A 19,933-nucleotide genomic window follows, 5' to 3' on the forward strand; every position below is an offset into this window, starting at 1 on the left:
AAAAAAAAAGTCAGGCAAAAGAGCAATGTCCTGAGTTCAAGCCCCTGTACCAACACACACACACACACACACACACACACACACACACACACACACACAAAGTTAGTATCTATCACTCTTCTTCCTCACCTGCCCCAAAGGACAGCAGAAGCTCTCAGTTGTCCAGTTCTGTGGCCACCAGCCACACATGACTGTTTAATTTACATTTAATTGAAACTAAAGGAAGTGAATATTCTTCAACCATTAAAGAAAGAATGCAAGACTTATACCATATGGAGGAACCTTGAAAACGTAATGGTAAGAGACAGAATCCAGCTACAAAAGGTCATATTGTGCAGGTAAAGATGTCCGATCATATGAATTGTCAGAACTGGTAAAGCCATCAAGACAGAATATTTCTGGTGAACAGAGGAAGGGGAGAAGCAACTGCTCTTTTCAGAAGCAGTGAGGCTTGAACTCATGGCCTCACATTTGGTAGGCAAGCACTCTATCACTTGAGTCACATCCCAGTCCAGGAAGCAAGTATCTAATGTGAGCAGGGCTTCTTTGGGGAGGGGGAGTGACACAAAAATGTTTTGGAACAAAACAGAAGTGACAATTGCACAATATTGTGAACATGCTAAAGACCACTGGATCACTCACTTTGAAATCATTGTTTTATGTGAACTTCACCTCACTAAAACACAATCACATTTAAAACTCAGCTCTACCTGGGGCTAGAGGCTGCTGAATTGAAAAGCACCGTAGGGAATACTTCTACCACTGCTTGAGAGAGCCTACTGTACAATGCTGCCAGACAAACTTGACCTCCAGCTAATCAAATGATTAGGTGATAAAACCTCTTCACAGACATGATCTCACCCAGCCCTTCACCTGGATGCATTATATTTTCCTTGGAGAAATGGGAAAGTGGAATCTAGAGAGGAGCAGTGCAATCCCAAAGTTGCACAGTAAGTGGCCATTCAGAGACTTACCATGGAACTTGGGACATCAAGGCCCAGATTCCTTCCTGCCTTCTTCAGGAACAGGCTTGTGCCTAGAACATCATCCGCTGCACCTAGTGTCTGCTCCCCTACCACACTTGCCACTTGGTCTGTCTGCTCCCAAAGACCCTACCACCAAATAGAAGCAAGAAAGGGTGTGAAAGTGTGTGGTCTGAAAGTAGAGGGTGCTCAGTTCCTGTTTGCAAAAACTGTGGGGTAAAGAACTTATTGCCAAGTGATTTGGAATTCTAACAAAAATTCCAGGAAGCCAGAGGCTGGGTGATGAGGGAAAGAATGCACCTTTCCCTGACCCTGAGTGCCTTGCCACAGAGCCAGGTCAACAGGGCACCAGCCTCTTGTCTCCAGTAGACCCTGAGCTGTCTTCATAGCCCTCCAAGGTGTACTGGGGAGGGGCCCATGGCAAGCCTTTCTAGCTTTCCTGGCTTTGGCCCACTTTGGATTCATGGGGCAATGCAAAGAGCACAAAAATAAAAGGCATTGAGGGCTTTGGAGAATTGTTCAGATCCAGCTCCATCATTCACTGCATGAATGACCTCAGTTAGCCAACCTCTCTGAGCCTCAGTTTCCTCCTCTGTAAATCAGACTGTTCATGCATGTCTCCTGGGATGTTGTAAGGCTGGAACAAGACCATAGTTAACTCCCAAACACCACATGAAGATGCATTATCCCTGGCCAAATGGGACAGTTCACACCTATAATCCCAGGTACACAATCCAAAACCATCAGGCAAAAGCACAAAACTGTATCTGAAAAGACAAACTAAAGCAAAAAGGATTGGGGACATAGCTTAAGTGGTAAAGCACCTGACAGGCAAGCAGTAAGCCCTGGAAAAACTCTAAACCCCATCATGAAAAACAGATGTGTTATCAGGACCACAGTGTTGTCAGCTGCTGTCCCCATGAGGATCTCTCCTGAAGCAGGAATTATGGGAAGTACTTAACACTACCATGCCACCCTAGCCCAGCTCACTGAAGATCAAGTATGAGCAAGGGCCAGTGCCTCTTTGCTGCACACAGTATGTGCGATCAGATCAAGTCACATACCTCTGGGGTCATCCCCACTATGTGACCTTGTCACCTCTGCCTTCCCAGTTGTACCCAGAGGAGGGTGATGATGACCCCTACCCCACAGAGTCATCTACAGGAGACAAGGGATCACTTAGCCCAGGGCCTGACACACAGGGCCCAGTGACACCATCATCCATCAGAGCTCTAAGCTGGGTCCTAGATAGAAAAGAGGTGTGAGCCCAATGAACCAACTCCAGCAGAGGGGACAGGGATGCAGGCAGAGAAGGCCGTTCTAGGTTACATAAAGCTTTCAGAAGGGAAAGGTCTTCATTTCTGCAGGAAGGAGGCCAACCAGCAAGGCACTGAAGCTGTAATCAGCAGGAAGGAGACCAGATACAACCCCTCCAAATCAGCCTCTCCAAGACCCATATTTCTCATCCTGGTCTCTAGTCTGCTGCATCCAAATCCCTGAGAACTTGGAATATATATATATATATATATTTTCCACAGCAATTGCTTTACAATATAAAATCTGTGTCCAAGCCAAACTGCCTGAGAACAATTCACAGCTGCAGAATGCTAATCTCCAAACCTGACCCACCCACCATCTCTCTTAGAATTTATTTGGTTTGGTTGAGATAGAGTCTGGTTATATATGACCAGAAACTTGTAATCCTCCAGCTTCAGCCTCTCCAGTGCTGGGATCACAGGCACATACTACCATAGCTAGTTTGTTCTTTTAGCATTAAAACCAAACCACTAGATGTATGCACAGGTAAGGAGTAGCAACTGGCATAGTCCAATAAGTCTCTGGCCAATTTCAGCCACTGTCCCATTCATCAGAATCAATACTGACCATTGAGAAGAGAGGTATGACCAATCAGAACACCCAGACCAACCAAGTAGGGTATGCCCAGAGTTCTGACCAAACTGAACAACCAAGTAGGGCAGCCCCAGCTGCAGAGAGAACCCAAATGTCAGTGGAAGGAGGCCCTGGGCAGGTCACGCAGAACAGGCTCATAGTTGGGTAGGGCTCCAGCTCAGTGCTGGTCCTAGCCACACTTGACCCCTTTCATTCATTTCACCTGTGAGTTCTTACATGACACATCCTGCCCTTGAAAGCTCTACTTGAAAAATAACAAAGAAGCCAGGTGCTAGTGGCTCACGCCTGTAATCCTAGCTACTCAGGAGGCTGAGATCTGAGGATCGCAATTCAAAGACAGCCTGGACAGGATAGTCCATGAGACTCCTGTCTCCAATAAACCACCAGAAAATAGGAAGTGATGCTGTAGCTCAAGTGGTAGAGCACTCGCCTTGAGCTGAAGAGCTGAGGGACAGTGCCCAGGCCCAGAGTTCAAGCCCCATGACCAACAAAAAATAAATAACAATGATAGAAGCATTGAGTTCTCCATGTTTTCCCACAGAACAGTCTGTATTTGGGGCAGGCCATATTGAGTACTTGTTGCTCTACTGTCACTTTCCAAGGGAAGCACTTGAGAGTCAGCAATCCAAGCCACTACCACAGACCAGCAGGAATGGGAATCTGCTTGCTGATTCCCTTTGCAAAATCTCCCTTGAAAAAGTGGGATGAGCCCAAAACCAATCTAAACAGGACTCAGATTTCCCAGAAGTCAGTAAATGGGAAGTGGGGATCCCTATGAGACAGCCTTATGGGAGCTTCCATATTCTAAACTACCAGCTGAAGAAGTAGGTCCAGGTAGCCACTTCCAGGGTGGCTCGTTGTCAACAACAAGCACAGAAGAGCCATTCTGAGCCACGCAATGCCAGGACCACCTCAGTGGGCAAGCATCTACCATTTCCAGGCCAAGGACCCAACTCCCCCTCAGAAAAGGACAATTGCTCCATTGGCTGGGGTCAGAGAGAAGAGAATCGGTCTACCATGTCCTCACCCCTAGCTGTGGCCATGCCCTGCTACTCCCCACCAACACCCTCTATTAATGGGGCCATTGTCTACCCAGGGTTCCCCCAACAGCTGGCCCTGGGATTCCACTCCATTGTCCTGCCCTGAGGGGTCCTCACAGGGCTTCCTACTTCTTCTCCTGCACCCAGAACACCAAGTCCCAGGAGGCCTTCTGACCTGCTGTCCCTTTGTTGAGCCACACACTCCCCCTCCCCTGTCTCTGTTTTTTATATTATTCTGAGCTCTGTGGGCTGCCTGTGGACTCCTTTCCATGTGAGAAGGCGCTCAGTCCTGAGAGTGCGCCATTCAGCCTGAAGCTCAGAAATCTGTTGTTTTATTTACTGGCAAATGAGCCATTCTGTGTTGATTTGGGGAAACATGGGGAATAGTTTGTAAGCCTTTCGTACTGCCCCCACAGCTCCTGGGTGGTCAGGACGGCTTTCAGCTGCAAGAGTTTATAAGTCTGGGGTCCCAGGGGCTGCTCATGCCATCAAGGCCAGGGTTAAGAGAGTGTCAGCCTGCATGGTCCCCCTTTGGAATGGCATAAAAACCTTTCTACACTGACCCTACAGCAGCTTTGCCTACTTCCAGTTAATTTCCCCAACAACTCCCAAGGAAATTTTTGCAGATGAGGAAACTGAGGCATGAAGAGTCAATCTTACCAGAATTCTCATTACCTACAAGCATAAAGAAGCTGTTAACTATGTGCCCAAGTTTTTACCACTTTGCACCCGGGGAACTCAGAAAGTTGCCTGGTTGTGATTAAAGATCTGGTTTTGGTTCTCTGCTGGCCTCCCTTCCAGACTGCAAGCTCCCTGAGGACAGATACCCCGCCAGCGTGGGTCAAACCTCTGCGGCTTAATGCCATCAAGGGTCTGCTCCCTCAGACCCTTCCCCTTCAAGGCAAGCTGGGTCTGTTCGGGATAATAGGGTGGTACAGCACCCCGGGCACTTCTCATAAACCACAGAACAAGCTCTGAGTTTGAGTTCTTTTTCTCAGCTATGTGACCCTAGGCTAAAGTTACTTACCCTCTTGGAGACTCAGTTTCCTCTTCTAAGAGGGAATAATTATCCATCCTTCTCAGGGCTGCTGGGATAATGAAATGAGACAATGTATAGAAATTACCAGTGATAATTCCAGACACTGGGCTGGGAAGGAGGCTCAGTGGTAGAGTGCTTGCCTTGCATGCATGAGGCACTGAGTTCAATTCCTCAGCACCACATAAGCAGAAAAGCTGGCGGTGGCACTGTGGCTCAAGTGGTAGAGTGCTAGCCTTAAGCTGAAGAGCTGAGGGACAGCACCTAGGCCCAGAGTTCAGGCCCCATGACTGGCAAAAAAAAAGAAAAAAATTAGATAATTCTAGGCACCTAGGAGACTCCAAACAAGTGTTTGAGAGAGAAATGGAAAAGAGAAGCCCGGCCAAGCTTAGAGATCTGTCCAGCATTCTCTAGCTCTCAGAAGTAAGCAACTGGGCTGGGAAGGTGGCTCAGTGGTAGAGCGCTTGCCTTGCATGTATGAGGCCCTGGGTTCAATTCCTTAGCACCACATAAGCAGAAAAAAAAAAAGCTGGAAGTGGCGCTGTGGCTCAAGTGGTAGAACACTAGCCTTGAGCTGAAGAGCTGAGGGACAGCGCCCAGGCCCAGAGTTCAGGCCCACAACTGGACCTCCCCCCCCAAAAAAAGAAGCAAGCAACTGACCTACCCATCCAACTAACCTCACCCATTTCCCCAACCGTCACCCTGCTACCCTTCTGAACTTTCCTGGGCTGCCCAAGAATTCCAGTAGAGCCCCCCAAAAAGTTGTAAGCCTCAGCCTGAGCCTGGTCCCAAAGACTCCTTTCTTCAACCAGTTCCTCCCACCAAGTCTTCATCCATCCATCCATCCAGTCATTCATTCATGCAACATTTACAGAGCAACTGCTCTGTGATTGACAGTGTCCTACAGCAAGAGCACTGAGGTAAACAAGACAAGGTCTTGCCCTTATGGAGCTGTTCCAGTGGGAAGCTTAAAAATTAAGCAAATAAACACAATTACATAACAACAAAGTGAAGAAAGCTGCTAAGGGAGCTTTGGGCTTCTATCGTGTGAGGAGACCTGGTCTGCTCAGAGCCTGGGTAAGAACTCTAGCCCAAGACAGTGAGAGCCACTGAGGGTCTTGAGCTGAAGGGGAAAGCCATCAAGTTTGCAGTGTGAAATGCTCACTTCAGCTCCTGTGAAGTGGAAAAGAATGACAGAACAGCCTGGGAGGAGGGCATGAGAAGAGAGGAGGGAGAAAGGAAGCATGTGAGTGGACAGCGGAGAAATTCAGGAGTTGCTACAGCATTTTATGATGGTCTCCACAGACCACTGTCATGCCAACATTCGCTGATACTATCAATTGTATAAACAGCTCTTACTGTGTGCACTGTTGTAAAAAAAAATGTTTTTAATTACCTATAATCTCCTCAATAATCCTATAAGGAACTATCATTACTAATATCTCATTTTAGGGCTAGGGTTGTGGCTAAAGTAATAGGGCACTGTCCTAGCCTGCATGAGACCCTGAATTCAAATCTCAATATTGAAAAAAGCTTAAGGCCTCATTTAATAGATGAGGAACCTGAAGCACAGAAAGGGAAAATAACTGGCCCAAAGTCAATCCAGCTTCAGAGTTGATGATCTTCACCAAAGTATTTGACTACTCAGATATGCTTCTAGCCAGCATTGTCTGCCAGCCACAGCCCATGGACTCCCGGTGTGCTGGGAATCCAGGGGGAGGAAGAGTATTATGTGGTCCATGGACTCCCGGTGTGCTGGGAATCCAGGGAGAGGAAGAGTATTATGTGGTCCATGGACTCCAGGGAATCCAGGGACAGGAAGAGTATTATGTGGTCCATGGACTCCAGGGAATCCAGGGACAGGAAGAGTATTATGTGGCCCATGGACTCCAGGTGTGCTGGGAATCCAGGGAAAGGAAGAGTATTATGTGGTCCATGGACTCCAGGGAATCCAGGGACAGGAAGAGTATTATGTAGCCCATGGACTCCAGGTGTGCTGGGAATCCAGGGGGAGGAAGAGTATTATGTGGTCCATGGACTCCAGTGTGCTGGGAATCCAGGGAAAGGAAGAGTATTATGTGGTCCATGGACTCCAGTGTGCTGGGAATCCAGGGGGAGGAAGAGTATTATGTAGCCCATGGACTCCAGGTGTGCTGGGAATCCAGGGAAAGGAAGAGTATTATGTGGTCCATGGACTCCAGGGAATCCAGGGGGAGGAAGAATATTATGTGGTCCTCTCCATCCTCAGCCCTGTCTAGAGCTTGTTTGCATAGCCACCCTCCTCTCACTTGCCCCTCCAATGGGCACATTTAGAGCTGGATCAATCTTCACACCCAAGATAAGGCCAGCCTCTATTTTATTCCCTAAGCTGTGTGAACTCTTAGACAGCCCAAAGAGGCTACTGCATTCAGTCATGGTAGACAAAACTCAGGCTTGCCTCCCTGGCTACTTCACTCAGTGACCAGGCCCCTCTCTGGCTGGCTCCCACTGCCACCAAGGTGCTCAGCGATCCCAAGCAGACCTGCCTAAACTGCTCTTCAGAACACAGGCTGCTCAGCAGAGGCCCTGTACCGCTGGGAGTCCCTGGGACAGATGTTGACTTTGCAACTGAGGAAGCTAAAAGGCTGGAAAGTAAAACAGCGCTAGAGGTGTGGTAAGAACACTAGACTGGCACTGGGAGTTTAGGTTTCCTCTTATAGAAAATGGCACAGCAGGAGAGCAAATGGATGACAACAGGTTCCTGCCAACATTAATAGTTCCATTAATCACAGAGACACTGACCTGGGCTTGCTGCTGAGCTTCAACTGCAGTTATACAGACAGTGGCCCAGCAGGGGTGCACTGAGGTTAAAAAGGCAGATGACTCCAGCCAACTGAAATACTGACACGATTTGCCTTTCCTCTCCCTGGCTGGGTTGGGCTAGGAGAACCTCCTCACAGCCAGCGGGGGTGGAGAGGTGACAGAGGCCTCACTCTTTTCCTCAGACCCTCCTGAGGCCAAGGATAATATTAGCCTTCATCCTCATGGTCATCCTGAGCCCCTTTCCTTTCATGATTTCATTTGATCCTCAAGATGATCCCATGGAGGATTCAAGACAAAGTGGTTGTCCAGTGGTACAACCCGGATGAGGCCACTGAAACTTGCAGAGGGGGGAAGGAGGAAGGGAGGGAGGGAGGGACTTGCTAGTAAATTAAAAATGCATTACTCCGATCTTATAAACACAAGCACTCCTGCTACTCCAGAATGCCTTCCATGGAGTCTTGTGAGAAAGCATGAACAGTGCAGATCTCCCGAGTCCTGGCTCTGTTACAGTACTGGTCACACACAGAACACTTATGGGTCAGGTTCTAGTTAAGGGTTGATTAATTGGATTACTATTCCCAAGACTTCAGCATTTTAAAAGGAACAAAGGTATGCCATATAGACTGAAGTGCAGTTCAACCGACAGACACAATTGTGAATCTTTGTGCTCCTAACAATGTAGCTTCAAAGCAAATAAAGTAAAGCTGATTACAAAAAAACAATATACAAGCAGACTAGTTTTAGTCACTCTCTCAAAAATGGATGGTTTAAGCAGACCAGCAGTTTTCTGTCTGTCTGTCTCTGTGTGACTTGCTGTCTCTGTATCTCTGTCTCTCCCACTCATGCGCTCACTTGCTTACCTCTAGGGTTTAAACTCAGAGCCTTGCACTTGCTAAGCTGACATTCTACAGTTGAGCCACTCCTCTAGCCCCAGAAGTAACTTAGATCTAAGAAGCATCTTAGTAGGTATTTATATAGAACCTTGTTCAAACCACAAAAACACATTCTTTTGAACCTATGGTCTTGTCCATCAGCTGGGGAAACAAGCACTTGGACAGACTGCAGACACTCCAGGATGGACAGCTGTTCCCATCCAGCTGCCTGGGCCCTAGATCAAGAAGGGGTACCACATCAGAGAGCAGCCTTGCCTAGCCATGGGCTAGGGAAAGGCCTGGCCACAGAAAGAGGCTCTCCTGACAACCACCCCAGGGCACAGCCCTGGCTCAGTCACTGCAAAGGGCATCCCTCCTGGCTCTCATCACCAGTCATGTCAGGGAGCCTTGGAGGTCCCCAGGTAACAGCTGCCAGGTAAAGATCACCCATCTGCCTCTTCCAGAAGGCTTTCCAGCCTGGCCCCACTGCCCTTTAGAAGCCCCAGGGGTTGCCAGGTCCAGACTCGCTCTGCTCTTGGGCTATATACTGATCTTACATAACTAGCAGCAGGAACAATGCCCAGCTCTGTCCAGGCCAGGCATTGGGATGCCAAGAATGGCCCAGTCAACCAGCTGCCCAAGGAGCCAGCACCTTGCACAACCACCATTGCACAGGGCCACACCTCTCCTGGAGGGCAGAAGCCTGCCAAGTTGAGGGAACGGTCAGGGGAACTGAAGTACAGGGAGCAGCACTACTGCTTACAGCCCACACCAGAACCAGGGCCACTGCGTTTGAGGGGTCTTTCAGAACACATACCACATTTTTGTCCCAAAGTCACACTTCCATGAAACTGATATTTCCAGGTGCCCTTTATATGCTGACATCGAGCAGGGGATTTTCTCTCCATTCATCTTATTCACAGTGATCACTGAACAAACAGGGAGATCCAGGATGAGACTATTAAAGCACTTGCCTAAGGTCACACAGGGGCTGTGATCTGAACCTGGCTCTTCTGTCTGCAGGGTCTGGCTCTCTCACAGTTACTAATACTATGCCCCCTAGCTCTGTGGAGGTGGTTCTTCCCCTTCTGAGTGGTCATCTGCAGAACCAATTACTACTAGAGAAGGAGAGAGGAAGAAAGGGAAGGAAAGGTCCCCAGTTTGCCCTTCCAGATCTAGCCAGGTCTTCTGGACATCCAAGACATCCCTTCCCACCCTGAATCCCCTCAACTCCTTCATCCTGCCTTAGGTCAGACGAGGCAGACACCCTTCTTTTGTAGTTGTGTCTGCATTCACACTCACTCCATATCCTACACACATCAGGATGACCATACATATTGGTCGATTAAGAGTAGTTCCTACCTCTCTCCACTGCCACTGTAAAAAGAGACCCACAGGAAAGCAGGAGCCCTAAAAATACTGGAGGGAATAAAGGGAAGGACATCTTGCCTCCAGTAGAGCCAACCCTCAGCTCCCCAAGGCCTAAGGTGAGACTCCTCCCAGGGCACCCTCTCTACCAAAGGCAGGGAGGTCAGAGGTCAGGCAAGTCTCACAAGAAAGCGTGAGACCTCTATTCCTACCAAGACTCTATTCCTAGATCTTCTCATAAGAAAGCTGGAAGGCAGGGCCCAGACAGAAGGGAAAGACACCATGCATGACATTCCTGAAAATCACCTCCTCTCTGATGGCTACTTGGATGCCCTCTTCAGAGGCAATGATACTTCCTTCCTTTTCTCACTTTATTTCCTAAATAGAGTTGGAATTTATCTTATAGCAGAGTTATCAGTGCTTAGGTTCAAGTCTAGGCTCCTTCAAATACGTGACAAGGGCCAATTACTTCACCTCTCTGAGCCCCTCTACAGCCATTAGGCCTACAGGCTCAGAATCCAGACTTCTTAGTTGTTTCTGACTCTACAACCAGCCTACCTAGGTACAAATGTTAGCTCTGATTCTTGCTAGACCTCTCTCAGCCTCAGTATCTTTATCTGTAAAGTGGAGCCAATAAATGGTGCTTATCTACCCTCTACCATCACTGCCACAGCACACGTGATTCATTCATGTGCTTGGAACAGTCCAGGCACTAGCTATCATTAGGAACAGATGCTCAGAAAGAAGGTTGTGCTGGGTCACATGATCCCTGACTCTAAAGAGCTCACTAAGCAGAGGCTGCCATTGCTTCCACCCAGATGGCAATCCCTGAGTGTTGGCCACGTCTGCTCCCCAGCAGTTCCATGGTGCTGGCACCAGATGGGTGCTTGGGAATCTGCAAGGTGAAGCATCCCCTGCCTGAACCAGGATGGTATGGACAAGCCAGGGGCCTCCCACCAGAGAGAAGAGGAGGAACACAAAAAAAACCAAGGTGTCTGGGAAGAGAAAGCAGAGCAGAAGGGGGAAAGGTCCAGGCAGAGAGATAAGCGAGTGAAGTGAGTGAGAAAAGGAACAGGAGAGGCCGTGGTGCAGAAAGATAAGGGGAAAGGATGGAGAAGCCAGGGGTGAGGAAAATGCGAAGGGAGGTGAGGGACACCAGGGGACCGGCACAAGCCCTGGCCAGGGCTGGGGCGAAGGAGCTAGTGACCCGAAGGGGCGCACAGCCTGCAGCGGGCGGGAGCGCAGGAGGGGCTCCACCCTGCCTCGCCCGGGGGCGGGACCAGGCCGCTGCAGATTGGCTGGGGCGATGGGCGGCTGGGGCTAGAGCCCCAAGGTGGGAGGCGCCAGGCAAGCAGAGGCTGCCACCCATTAGGACGACCTCGGAGGCGCTGTCGGGAGAGTCCGGAGGGGGCTGCACGCCGAGACACCTGGGGCGCTGCGCACGGAATTTGGGGGGCTGCGGGGCGCGCGCCGGGGTAGATGGTAGCCATGAGGGCGGCCGCGCTGGCACTGCTGCTGGGGGCGCTGCACGGGGCACCGGTGCGCAGCCAGGAGTACGACTACTACGGCTGGCAGGCCGAGCCTCTGCACGGTCGCTCCTACTCCAAGCCGCCACAGTGCCTTGACATCCCCGCCGACCTGCCGCTCTGCCACACGGTGGGCTACAAGCGCATGCGGCTGCCCAACCTGCTGGAGCACGAGAGCCTGGCCGAGGTGAAGCAGCAGGCGAGCAGCTGGCTGCCCCTGCTGGCCAAGCGCTGCCACTCGGATACGCAGGTCTTCCTGTGCTCGCTCTTCGCGCCCGTCTGCCTGGACCGGCCCATCTACCCGTGCCGCTCGCTGTGCGAGGCTGTGCGCGCGGGATGCGCGCCGCTCATGGAGGCCTACGGCTTCCCCTGGCCCGAGATGCTGCACTGCCACAAGTTCCCCCTGGACAACGACCTCTGCATCGCTGTGCAGTTCGGGCACCTGCCCGCCACCGCGCCTCCAGGTAGCACCACTGCCACCGCCCGACCACCCTGGATGCTCTAAGCTAGCTGCCCAACTCCCTCCCCCCCACCACCAAGGCTACCTCTCCCTCCTTCCAACTCTGCCGGCCCCCCCACCAGGTGCCAGCCCTACACACACACACACACACACACACACACACACACACACACACACACACGCACACCATTGTCTCCTGCCACCTTCCCGCCTGCCCTTTCTCATCCCATTGGTTCTCTTCTCCATTCTCACCTCCACCCAGCAGGGCCCTGGGGCTAGCTGAGCACCCCCTTCCAGCAAATTCCAGCGATTTCCCATGCCCTGTAGCATCCTGGTAAATGTCTGGCTGACTTGTTTAACTTCTCTATTAGTTTTTTTTGGGGGGGGTCCGGTCATGAGGCTTGAACTCTGGGCCTGGGCGCTGTCCCTCAGCTCTTTAGCTCAAGGCTAGCGCTCTACCACTTGAGCCACAGTGCTACTTCCAGCTTTTTTCCTTTTTGCTTATATGGTGCTGAGGAATCGAACCCAGGGCCTCATGCATGCAAGGCAAGTGCTCTACCACTGAGCCACCTTCCCAGCCCCTCCATTAGTTTAAAAAAAAAAATCCCAGGTAGAGGAGGTCTTAAACCCTTACTTCCCACTGTACCCCCAGTGTCATGACCCCCCAATTTCTGCTGGTCTCAACTTCCCTTTCAATGTGCTGATGTGCACAGCTCTCCCAGGGTTCTCCCCAGCAGGATAGCACTCTCTCCCCCTCTCTCCATGGTCTGCCTGACTGACCCCATGAAGGCAGGGACTAAGGGAAGTCAGCTGAGGTCAGGCCCTGGATAGAAGGCAGCCTAGAGAAGCATTTGTGTGGCCCAGAAATACAACTTGGAATATTTCATATGCAATTGAAAAGTCTGCTATTCCCTTGGGGGGGAGGGAGGGGAAAGGTCTGGCAGTGCTAAGCATCTGCCTTTGAGTTCACCACAGTCCCCAAGCCTCCTGGGTCCTATGAATGTCCTCACTCTAGCACTAGACTAGGAGTCATAAATCCTAAGGCAGGTTCTCATACATTTTGTAAACTTGGGTAACCACTCTGGTCCCAGAAATAGTATCATCCACTTCATAAGCTGAGGATTGATGGGGATCAACTTTAGGAGACATTTGCAGCTGCCTGGATCATGGAGCAGTAACTGCCCACCTCAGCAGTATTGTCCCTGCACAACCTCATCTCTTGTGACTGACACTCAGTGAGCTGGCAGCAGTATCACTCCTGATGAGAAAGTAGAGGTGGGGAATGGTCAGTGGGGGAACCTGCACAACTAAGTGGCTCTTTGGAACCCAAGTCCTTCACCCCCTCTTCCACCCCACCTGCCTTCTCTCTTCAGTGACCAAGATCTGCGCCCAGTGTGAGATGGAGCACAGCGCGGATGGCCTCATGGAGCAGATGTGTTCCAGTGACTTCGGTGAGTGTGGGGCCCACAGAGTCGCTGCCCTCCACAGCCTCTTGGACACACACCCACACGTCCTCACAGGAGAGCTGACAGCCTTTACATCCTGTTAGAACCTGGTGAGAGCTATCACACACACACACACACACACACACACACACACACACACAGAGTAGTGTACTCACAGCGGAACTGCTGTGGCAGCTCTTCCCAACTCCATGTCAAGTGAGAGGATCAGTCATAGTAGATATCAGCAAATGTTACAGAATAGGGTCCTCCTCTCCAGAACTGGATATTAGACATTTCCAGTCCACCACTGCTCTATCCACGCACCACACACACACACACACACACACACACACACACACTCTCTCTCTCTCTCTCTCTCTCCTGGTTGGTTATACACAGCTAGGAAACCATCCCCAGAGATGTTCAGCTTTCCTCCAATGCAAGGCTCCTCTCCAAGTGTTTGCCCCTAATCCAATATTCCCCTCCCTGGAGAGCCCTATACCCACTCCAGTCCCATCTAGATGTCTCTGCCTTGCATTTGGTGTCACAAAAAGGCTTTGGCTTTAGAGTAGGCCAGATTTGTGTCAATCTAGGCTCCATAATTGGGGCAAGACATACCCTCTCCACTGCATCTTATTTACATACACACATGTACTTTTTTTCCCTTTGGCAGTACTGAGGTTTGAATTCAGGGCCTTGCACATACAAGGTAGATGCTCTACTATTTAAGTCATGCCCTGAGCCCTTTTTGCTTTAGGTATTTTTTCAAATAGTCATGTTTTTGCCCAAAACCTCAATCCTCCTAATCACATTATCTTTCTATGTACACTTCCCATATAGCTGGGATAGCAGGTACACATCACCATGCCCAGCCTTTTGTTCATCAAAATGGGGTCTTGCTGTATGTAGCTCACACTTGTAATCTCAGCTACTCTAAGGCTGAGATCTGAGGATCAAGGTTCAAAGCCAGCCCAGGCAAGAAAGTCCATAAGACTCATCACCAATTAACCACCAAAAAGCCATGAGGAGCTATGACTCAAATGGTAGAGCAGTGACCTTGAGCAAAAAAAGTTCAATAATAGTCCTTAGGCCCTGAATTCAAGCTCAGTACAGGCACACACACAAAAAATAATAATAATTGAAAAATTTTAAATGGGTTCTTGCTTTTTGCCTAGGTTGGCCTAGAACCATGATCTGCCCAATCTCTACATGCTAGTAGCTAGGATTATAGGGACAAGCCATTTTACCCAGCCTCCCTCCAGTACTTTGAAGATGAAATTCCATAATGTCCAGCTTCTGATAAGAACTTCAAAAGTATTCAAATCTAGCATGTAAGCCCACTCCTCCAATCCCACAACTCATCAGGTTCCCTGAGCCTGAATGCCCAGAATCTATCATCATCAGCCTAAGGATACCACCGTCCTCAGCAGCCCTGACCTGTCTCAGCCCACCCCCCGTCCTCCTTCCTACAGTGGTCAAGATGCGCATCAAGGAGATCAAAAGAGAGAATGGCGACCGGAAATTAATTGGAGCCCAGAAGAAGAAAAAGCTGCTGAAGCCAGGCCCCCTGAAGCGCAAGGACACCAAGAGGCTGGTCCTGCACATGAAAAACGGAGCAAGCTGTCCCTGCCCGCAGCTGGACAGCTTGACGGGTAGCTTCCTAGTCATGGGCCGCAAAGTAGATGGACAGCTGCTGCTCATGGCTGTCTATCGCTGGGATAAGAAGAATAAGGAGATGAAGTTTGCTGTCAAATTCATGTTCTCCTACCCCTGCTCCCTCTATTACCCCTTTTTCTATGGGGCTGCAGAATCCCACTGAAGGGCCCTCCTCTAGCCTCTCCAAGCTGTGCCTTGCCCTCTGTCCCTGCCCACCTAGCCTTGCCCCACACTCCCAGGCTCACCCAGCCCCCCCCACCCCCTGGTGGCAGGTGGCTTCAAGCTGTTGCTACATTGCACACGCTCCAAGGGATGCACACAAGCTTAGAGTTGGCTTCCTTGTCCAAGGAGCCCTGGATCCCTGGGGACCTAGGCATCCTCTCTCAGAAGGGCTTCTCTTCTGAGGAAAACCCCAGGGTCTTAGAAAGTGGGCAGAGGGAGGCAAGAGGCTCGGCAGTCTGAGGGGTATGTAGAGTGGACAGTGGTGTCAGCTCCCCTCAGCTGGTGGTGGGGCCTTGCCTTGTAGGGAAATGTCTCCTTGGAGAGGGTCTGTGTTAGGCTGAGTTGTATGGGGACCGTTTTCCTTTCTGGATCCTCATTACAGCCTTCCAAGGAATAGGAGATGGGGTTCCAATGCCTTCCAGCCATGCCGCTCTTTCCTCTCCAGCACAATTCTCTATCTCAGACCTCATGCCTCCTGGATTGGAAAGGAGGCCCAGCCCAGCCTCCACAGACTCCCTTCCCAGGGCTCATTCCTCAGCCTTGGCTCTCCCTCTGACCTTGACCATAACTTATTGCTCCTGTTGTGAGGCCATTGGTTCTAGACAACAGATACAGGCAGGATTTTGTTGCTATTTTTTTTAAGTTTTTAATTAAATCAAAGAAAACTACAGTTGGTTTGGATGAGTTGATTTCTTTAACTGCTAGTTCTGAAGAGGATGGCAGCTAGGGAGGTTTAGACACTTTCAGGAGACGCGGGCTCTACCCCACAACCTGTCCACACAGACTTCAGCAGAAAAGCCGTGCCTGTGTGGCTCCCCAAGGGCACATGACAAGGGTCTCACCCTTGCATCCCAACCAGTGAGGGATGACTGACCTCAAGGAACATTGCAGGACAGCCTGAAGCACGGGGCATGTCACTCTCCTGCACACTGGTTTTGACCTGTTGGTAACAGATGCTATACAGTAGGACTACTTGAAGCTCCCTTGGCCAACTATAGCCACATCACTTGGGAGTTGGTTAGGAATGCAGAATGCCAGAACCTGTCATATAGGACTGTGTTGCAACACAGAAAAATACTATCATCTACCAAGCTTTCACAAAACACAGCACCCACACCAATGCATCCACAGCACTGAAACAGGTCTTAGGTGCCACCTAGGTAATGTGCTGCTGGGTTAAGAAGTCTCATCTAGACCAGGTAACACTTGATGTGGGGAGAGGGCAAGAGGCTGGGGCCTTGAGCAGCTACTGAGATGGATGGCACAGAGAGGAGAAGCAGCTGCCACACAGGTGGCCAGCATTTGAAGGTGTAGTGCCAGGAAAGAGCTCCCTGTGGGGCTTTGGTAGAGTCTGCCCTCGATGTCAAGAGATGCAGGACAGATGCAGGGGCCAGAGCACCCCCTGAGGGCCTTTCCTGGCCAGTTGGGTGGAACTGGGATGCCAACTCCAGCCAAGGCCTATTGCTACTCCAAAACAAAGTAGCTAACCTGACACTGCTCTTCACTTTGGAGAAAATGGGGAGAAGAAAAGGGGAGAGAGCTGGGAATGTGGCCTAGTGATAGAGTGCTTGCCTAGCATGCATGAAGCCCCAGATTCGATTTGTTGGTACCACATACACAGAAAATGCTGGAAGTGGCGCTGTGGTGCAAATGGTAGAGTGCTAGCCTTGAGCTGAAGAGCTGAGGGACAGTGCCCAGGCCCAGAGTTCAGGCCCCATGACCTAAAAGAAAGAACAAAAGAAAGAACGAAAGAAAGAAAGAACGAAAGAAAGAACGAAAGAAAGAAAGAAAGAAAGGAAGGAAGGAAGGAAGGAAGGAAGGAAGGAAGGAAGGAAGGAAGGAAGGAAGGAAGGAAGGAAGGGGAAGAAAAAAGGGGAAAAAGAAAAGGGGAGAAAGCGGGGGTTCGGGGGGAGATGGGAAGGGATGGAAAGGGGAAACAAAGGAGGAGGCAACAATGCTTGATAAGAAATGTACTTATTACGTTGCCCGTGTAACTGTAACCCCTCTGTACAGTATTTTCACAATAAAAAGAAAGAAAAGGGGGAAATGGTATCTCTAGAAAGGCTGGAAACTGGGCAGTCTCCAAAGTCTCCCTAACAGGTGGACTGAACCTGCCCATAAACCACCCTGGCAGGCAGGTGGCCTAGCTCAGGCCACTGGGAGGCAGCAAGACCTATTTGTCTCTCCTTCCCCTAACAAAGCCGCTACCACCCATGCTGCCCAAACTCTGCCCAGATTGCCTTGCTCCTTGAATCTGCCCCTTGTCTCTCAGCCTCCTGCCCTGACCAAATATTTATGGACACTTCTATGGTCAACCAGGATTATTTTTCCATCAAGCATGCAGGCCTTGGCCGCTTTTGGCTGAAGTACAATGCTGACCTCTGTCAGGTGCTGGCAGGAGAAAGGCAGGGGAGGGAAAGTCTCCCTCAAATACCCTGTGAATTCATCAGGCAGCACCCACGTGAGGCCAGGGGCCTGCTCTACATCTGCTGCTCCTCAGTTCTGCTGCCAGGCCCCCAAGAATCTCCTCTGTGGGACAAAGAGGTAGCTCCTCCCAGAGGCCCTGCCAGACTGGAACTCCACCCTTCCCTCACTTCAGTACCTGCATGTGGTGCTGCCATGCTGTCCTCCCTACCAGCCACACAGAACCACAGTCACCAAGAGTACCTAGACGCTGGGCACCACTGAGGGACAGTCTGTGACCACACAGGAGAGAGAGGCCTCACCACACACAAGTCCAGACGCGGACAGGTGAGAAGCTGACATACCACAATCCTGTCTTCCTGCTCTGGGGAGGTAGTCTTGTGGTTACCGCTTCTTCCTCATTTCTCAGCCACATTGCAAGCCATGAGACAGCGAAGGGAAAGGAGCACAACCCTCATGTCAGCTGCTTCAAGCTTTGGATCAGGGAAACAGGCTGCCCACCTGGTAGATTTCCACTTCCAGCTCTCTGGCTAGAACTGAGTAATATGGCCACTCCTATTGCAAGGAGAAGTCAAGTTTTTCAGCAGGGCAGAAACCAGAGTTTAATATAAAACAAGAATTTGAGGTAGATGGCTGAAAATCCCAGGATTGGGGTGAGAGGAGGTGTAACCTGGCTCTGGTCTCTAATCCTGCAACTTAGTAGCTGTGTGACACTGAGACCACTGCCAGTTGTAAAATAGAGTGAAATGCTTACTTCCATTGTGGCCAAATGTGAAATGTCAATGCAATGGCCGTATCTAGAAATAATGCACAGCATGTAGATGTCCACTAGTATACATTTGTATTCTTATGAGCCAAAAATTGTGACTTAACAGTGCCTACAGACTAGGTATTCCATAGAATTGCTGAGTCCTTAATCAACTAAGAAACATGACTGACTGGCAGGAAAGCAGGAGAAAGGCAGGAACCTTTTATCTATGAGTTAGAATTATAGAATCCATCCCAAGGTGGTAGATAACTAACATTGGAATCGGTGTAGGATTATACCTGTAATCCCAGCTACTCAGAAAGGGCGTGCAGAAAGATCTCTAGTTTGAGGCTAACTAGAGAAAAAGTTTACAAGACTCTAGCTCAAAAACAAAATGGCTGGACTGGGAATGGGGCTTAGTGGTAAAGTGCTTGTCTAGCATGCATGAAGCCCTGGGTTCCATTCCTCAGTAGTACATAAACAGAAAAAACTAGAAGTGGCACTGTGCCTCAAGTGGTAGAGGGACAGTACCCAGGCCTTGAGTTCAAGCCCCAGGACTGGGGCAAAAAGAAAAGAGCTGGGACACAGCCCAAATGGTAGAGTGCTTGCCTAACAATTGCTATACCTTCAGTTCAAGTTCCCACACATGCACAGAGAGAGAGAGAGAGAGAGAGACAGACAGACAGACAGACAGACAGACAATAAAAGCTGATACTAAGAAGCCAGGTGCCATGGCTCACGCCTCGCTACTCAGGAGGCTGAGATCTGAGGATCGTGGTTCAAAGCCAGCCCAGGCAGGAAAGTCTGTGAGGAGCTGAGGGACAGCAGCAGCCAAGCCCAGAGTTCAAGCCCCACGACTGACCAAAAAAAAAAAAAAAAGCTGATACAAAGAAAATAATGCCAGGTACCTGTGGCTCACACCTATAATCTTAGCTACTCTGGAGGCTGAGATCTGAGGATCAAGGTTCCAAGCCAGCCTAGGCAGGAAAATCCTCCAATTAACCACCAAAAAGCCAGAAGTGGGGCTGTGGTTCAAGTGGTAGAGCACTATCCTTGAGCAAATAAAGCTCAGAGACAGCACCCTAACTATGAGTTCAAGCCCCAGGACTGGCAAAAAAAAAAAAAAAAAAAATAGAGATACTTGATACTAGTAATTGATAGACTATCAAGGCTATGAAGGGTAGTTCACACTGTTCAAAACATTTTCACATTCCAATTTAAAACTCCTGACAGCCCTCTGATAGTGGTTGATGAAGGTAACACAATGTGGTTAAGGTACTGTTAGGGGTAATAGTGAATCTGGTGATGCTAGAACTTGACCTCAAGCTCTGTAACCTCTATACTACTGTCAAAAGAGGTAAAAAAAATAAAAAAATAAAAAGGACAGGAAGTTCAAGTACCCATGCTCTGAGGAAGATTCCTGGGGGCTCTGTCCAATCA

At 49.9% G+C, this 19,933-nt stretch overlaps 1 protein-coding gene across 1 annotated transcript; it reads left to right on the forward strand.

The window, feature by feature from the left end:
- Window positions 1-11,395: 11,395 nt before the first annotated feature.
- Sfrp5 (secreted frizzled related protein 5) lies at window positions 11,396-15,941 on the forward strand. The gene is made up of 3 exons (XM_042689452.1): window positions 11,396-12,002; window positions 13,372-13,449; window positions 14,916-15,941. The coding sequence occupies exons 1-3, from the start codon at window positions 11,492-11,494 to the stop codon at window positions 15,260-15,262; spliced, it is 936 nt and encodes a 311-aa protein (XP_042545386.1). The 5' UTR covers window positions 11,396-11,491; the 3' UTR covers window positions 15,263-15,941.
- The last annotated feature ends 3,992 nt before the right edge of the window (window positions 15,942-19,933 follow it).

This window comes from Dipodomys spectabilis, unplaced genomic scaffold (assembly GCF_019054845.1).
Source record: "Dipodomys spectabilis isolate Male_0828 unplaced genomic scaffold, ASM1905484v1 ptg000125l, whole genome shotgun sequence".
NCBI classification, from domain to species: Eukaryota; Metazoa; Chordata; class Mammalia; order Rodentia; family Heteromyidae; genus Dipodomys; species Dipodomys spectabilis.

Coding starts and splice junctions, on each gene's coding strand:
- Sfrp5 (XM_042689452.1), top strand. CDS start 11,492: ATGGTAGCCATGAGGGCGGCCGCGCTGGCACTGCTGCTGGGGGCGCTG. Junction 12,003..13,371: donor GCCCGCCACCGCGCCTCCAG/GTAGCACCACTG, acceptor TTCTCTCTTCAG/TGACCAAGATCTGCGCCCAG. Junction 13,450..14,915: donor GATGTGTTCCAGTGACTTCG/GTGAGTGTGGGG, acceptor TCCTTCCTACAG/TGGTCAAGATGCGCATCAAG.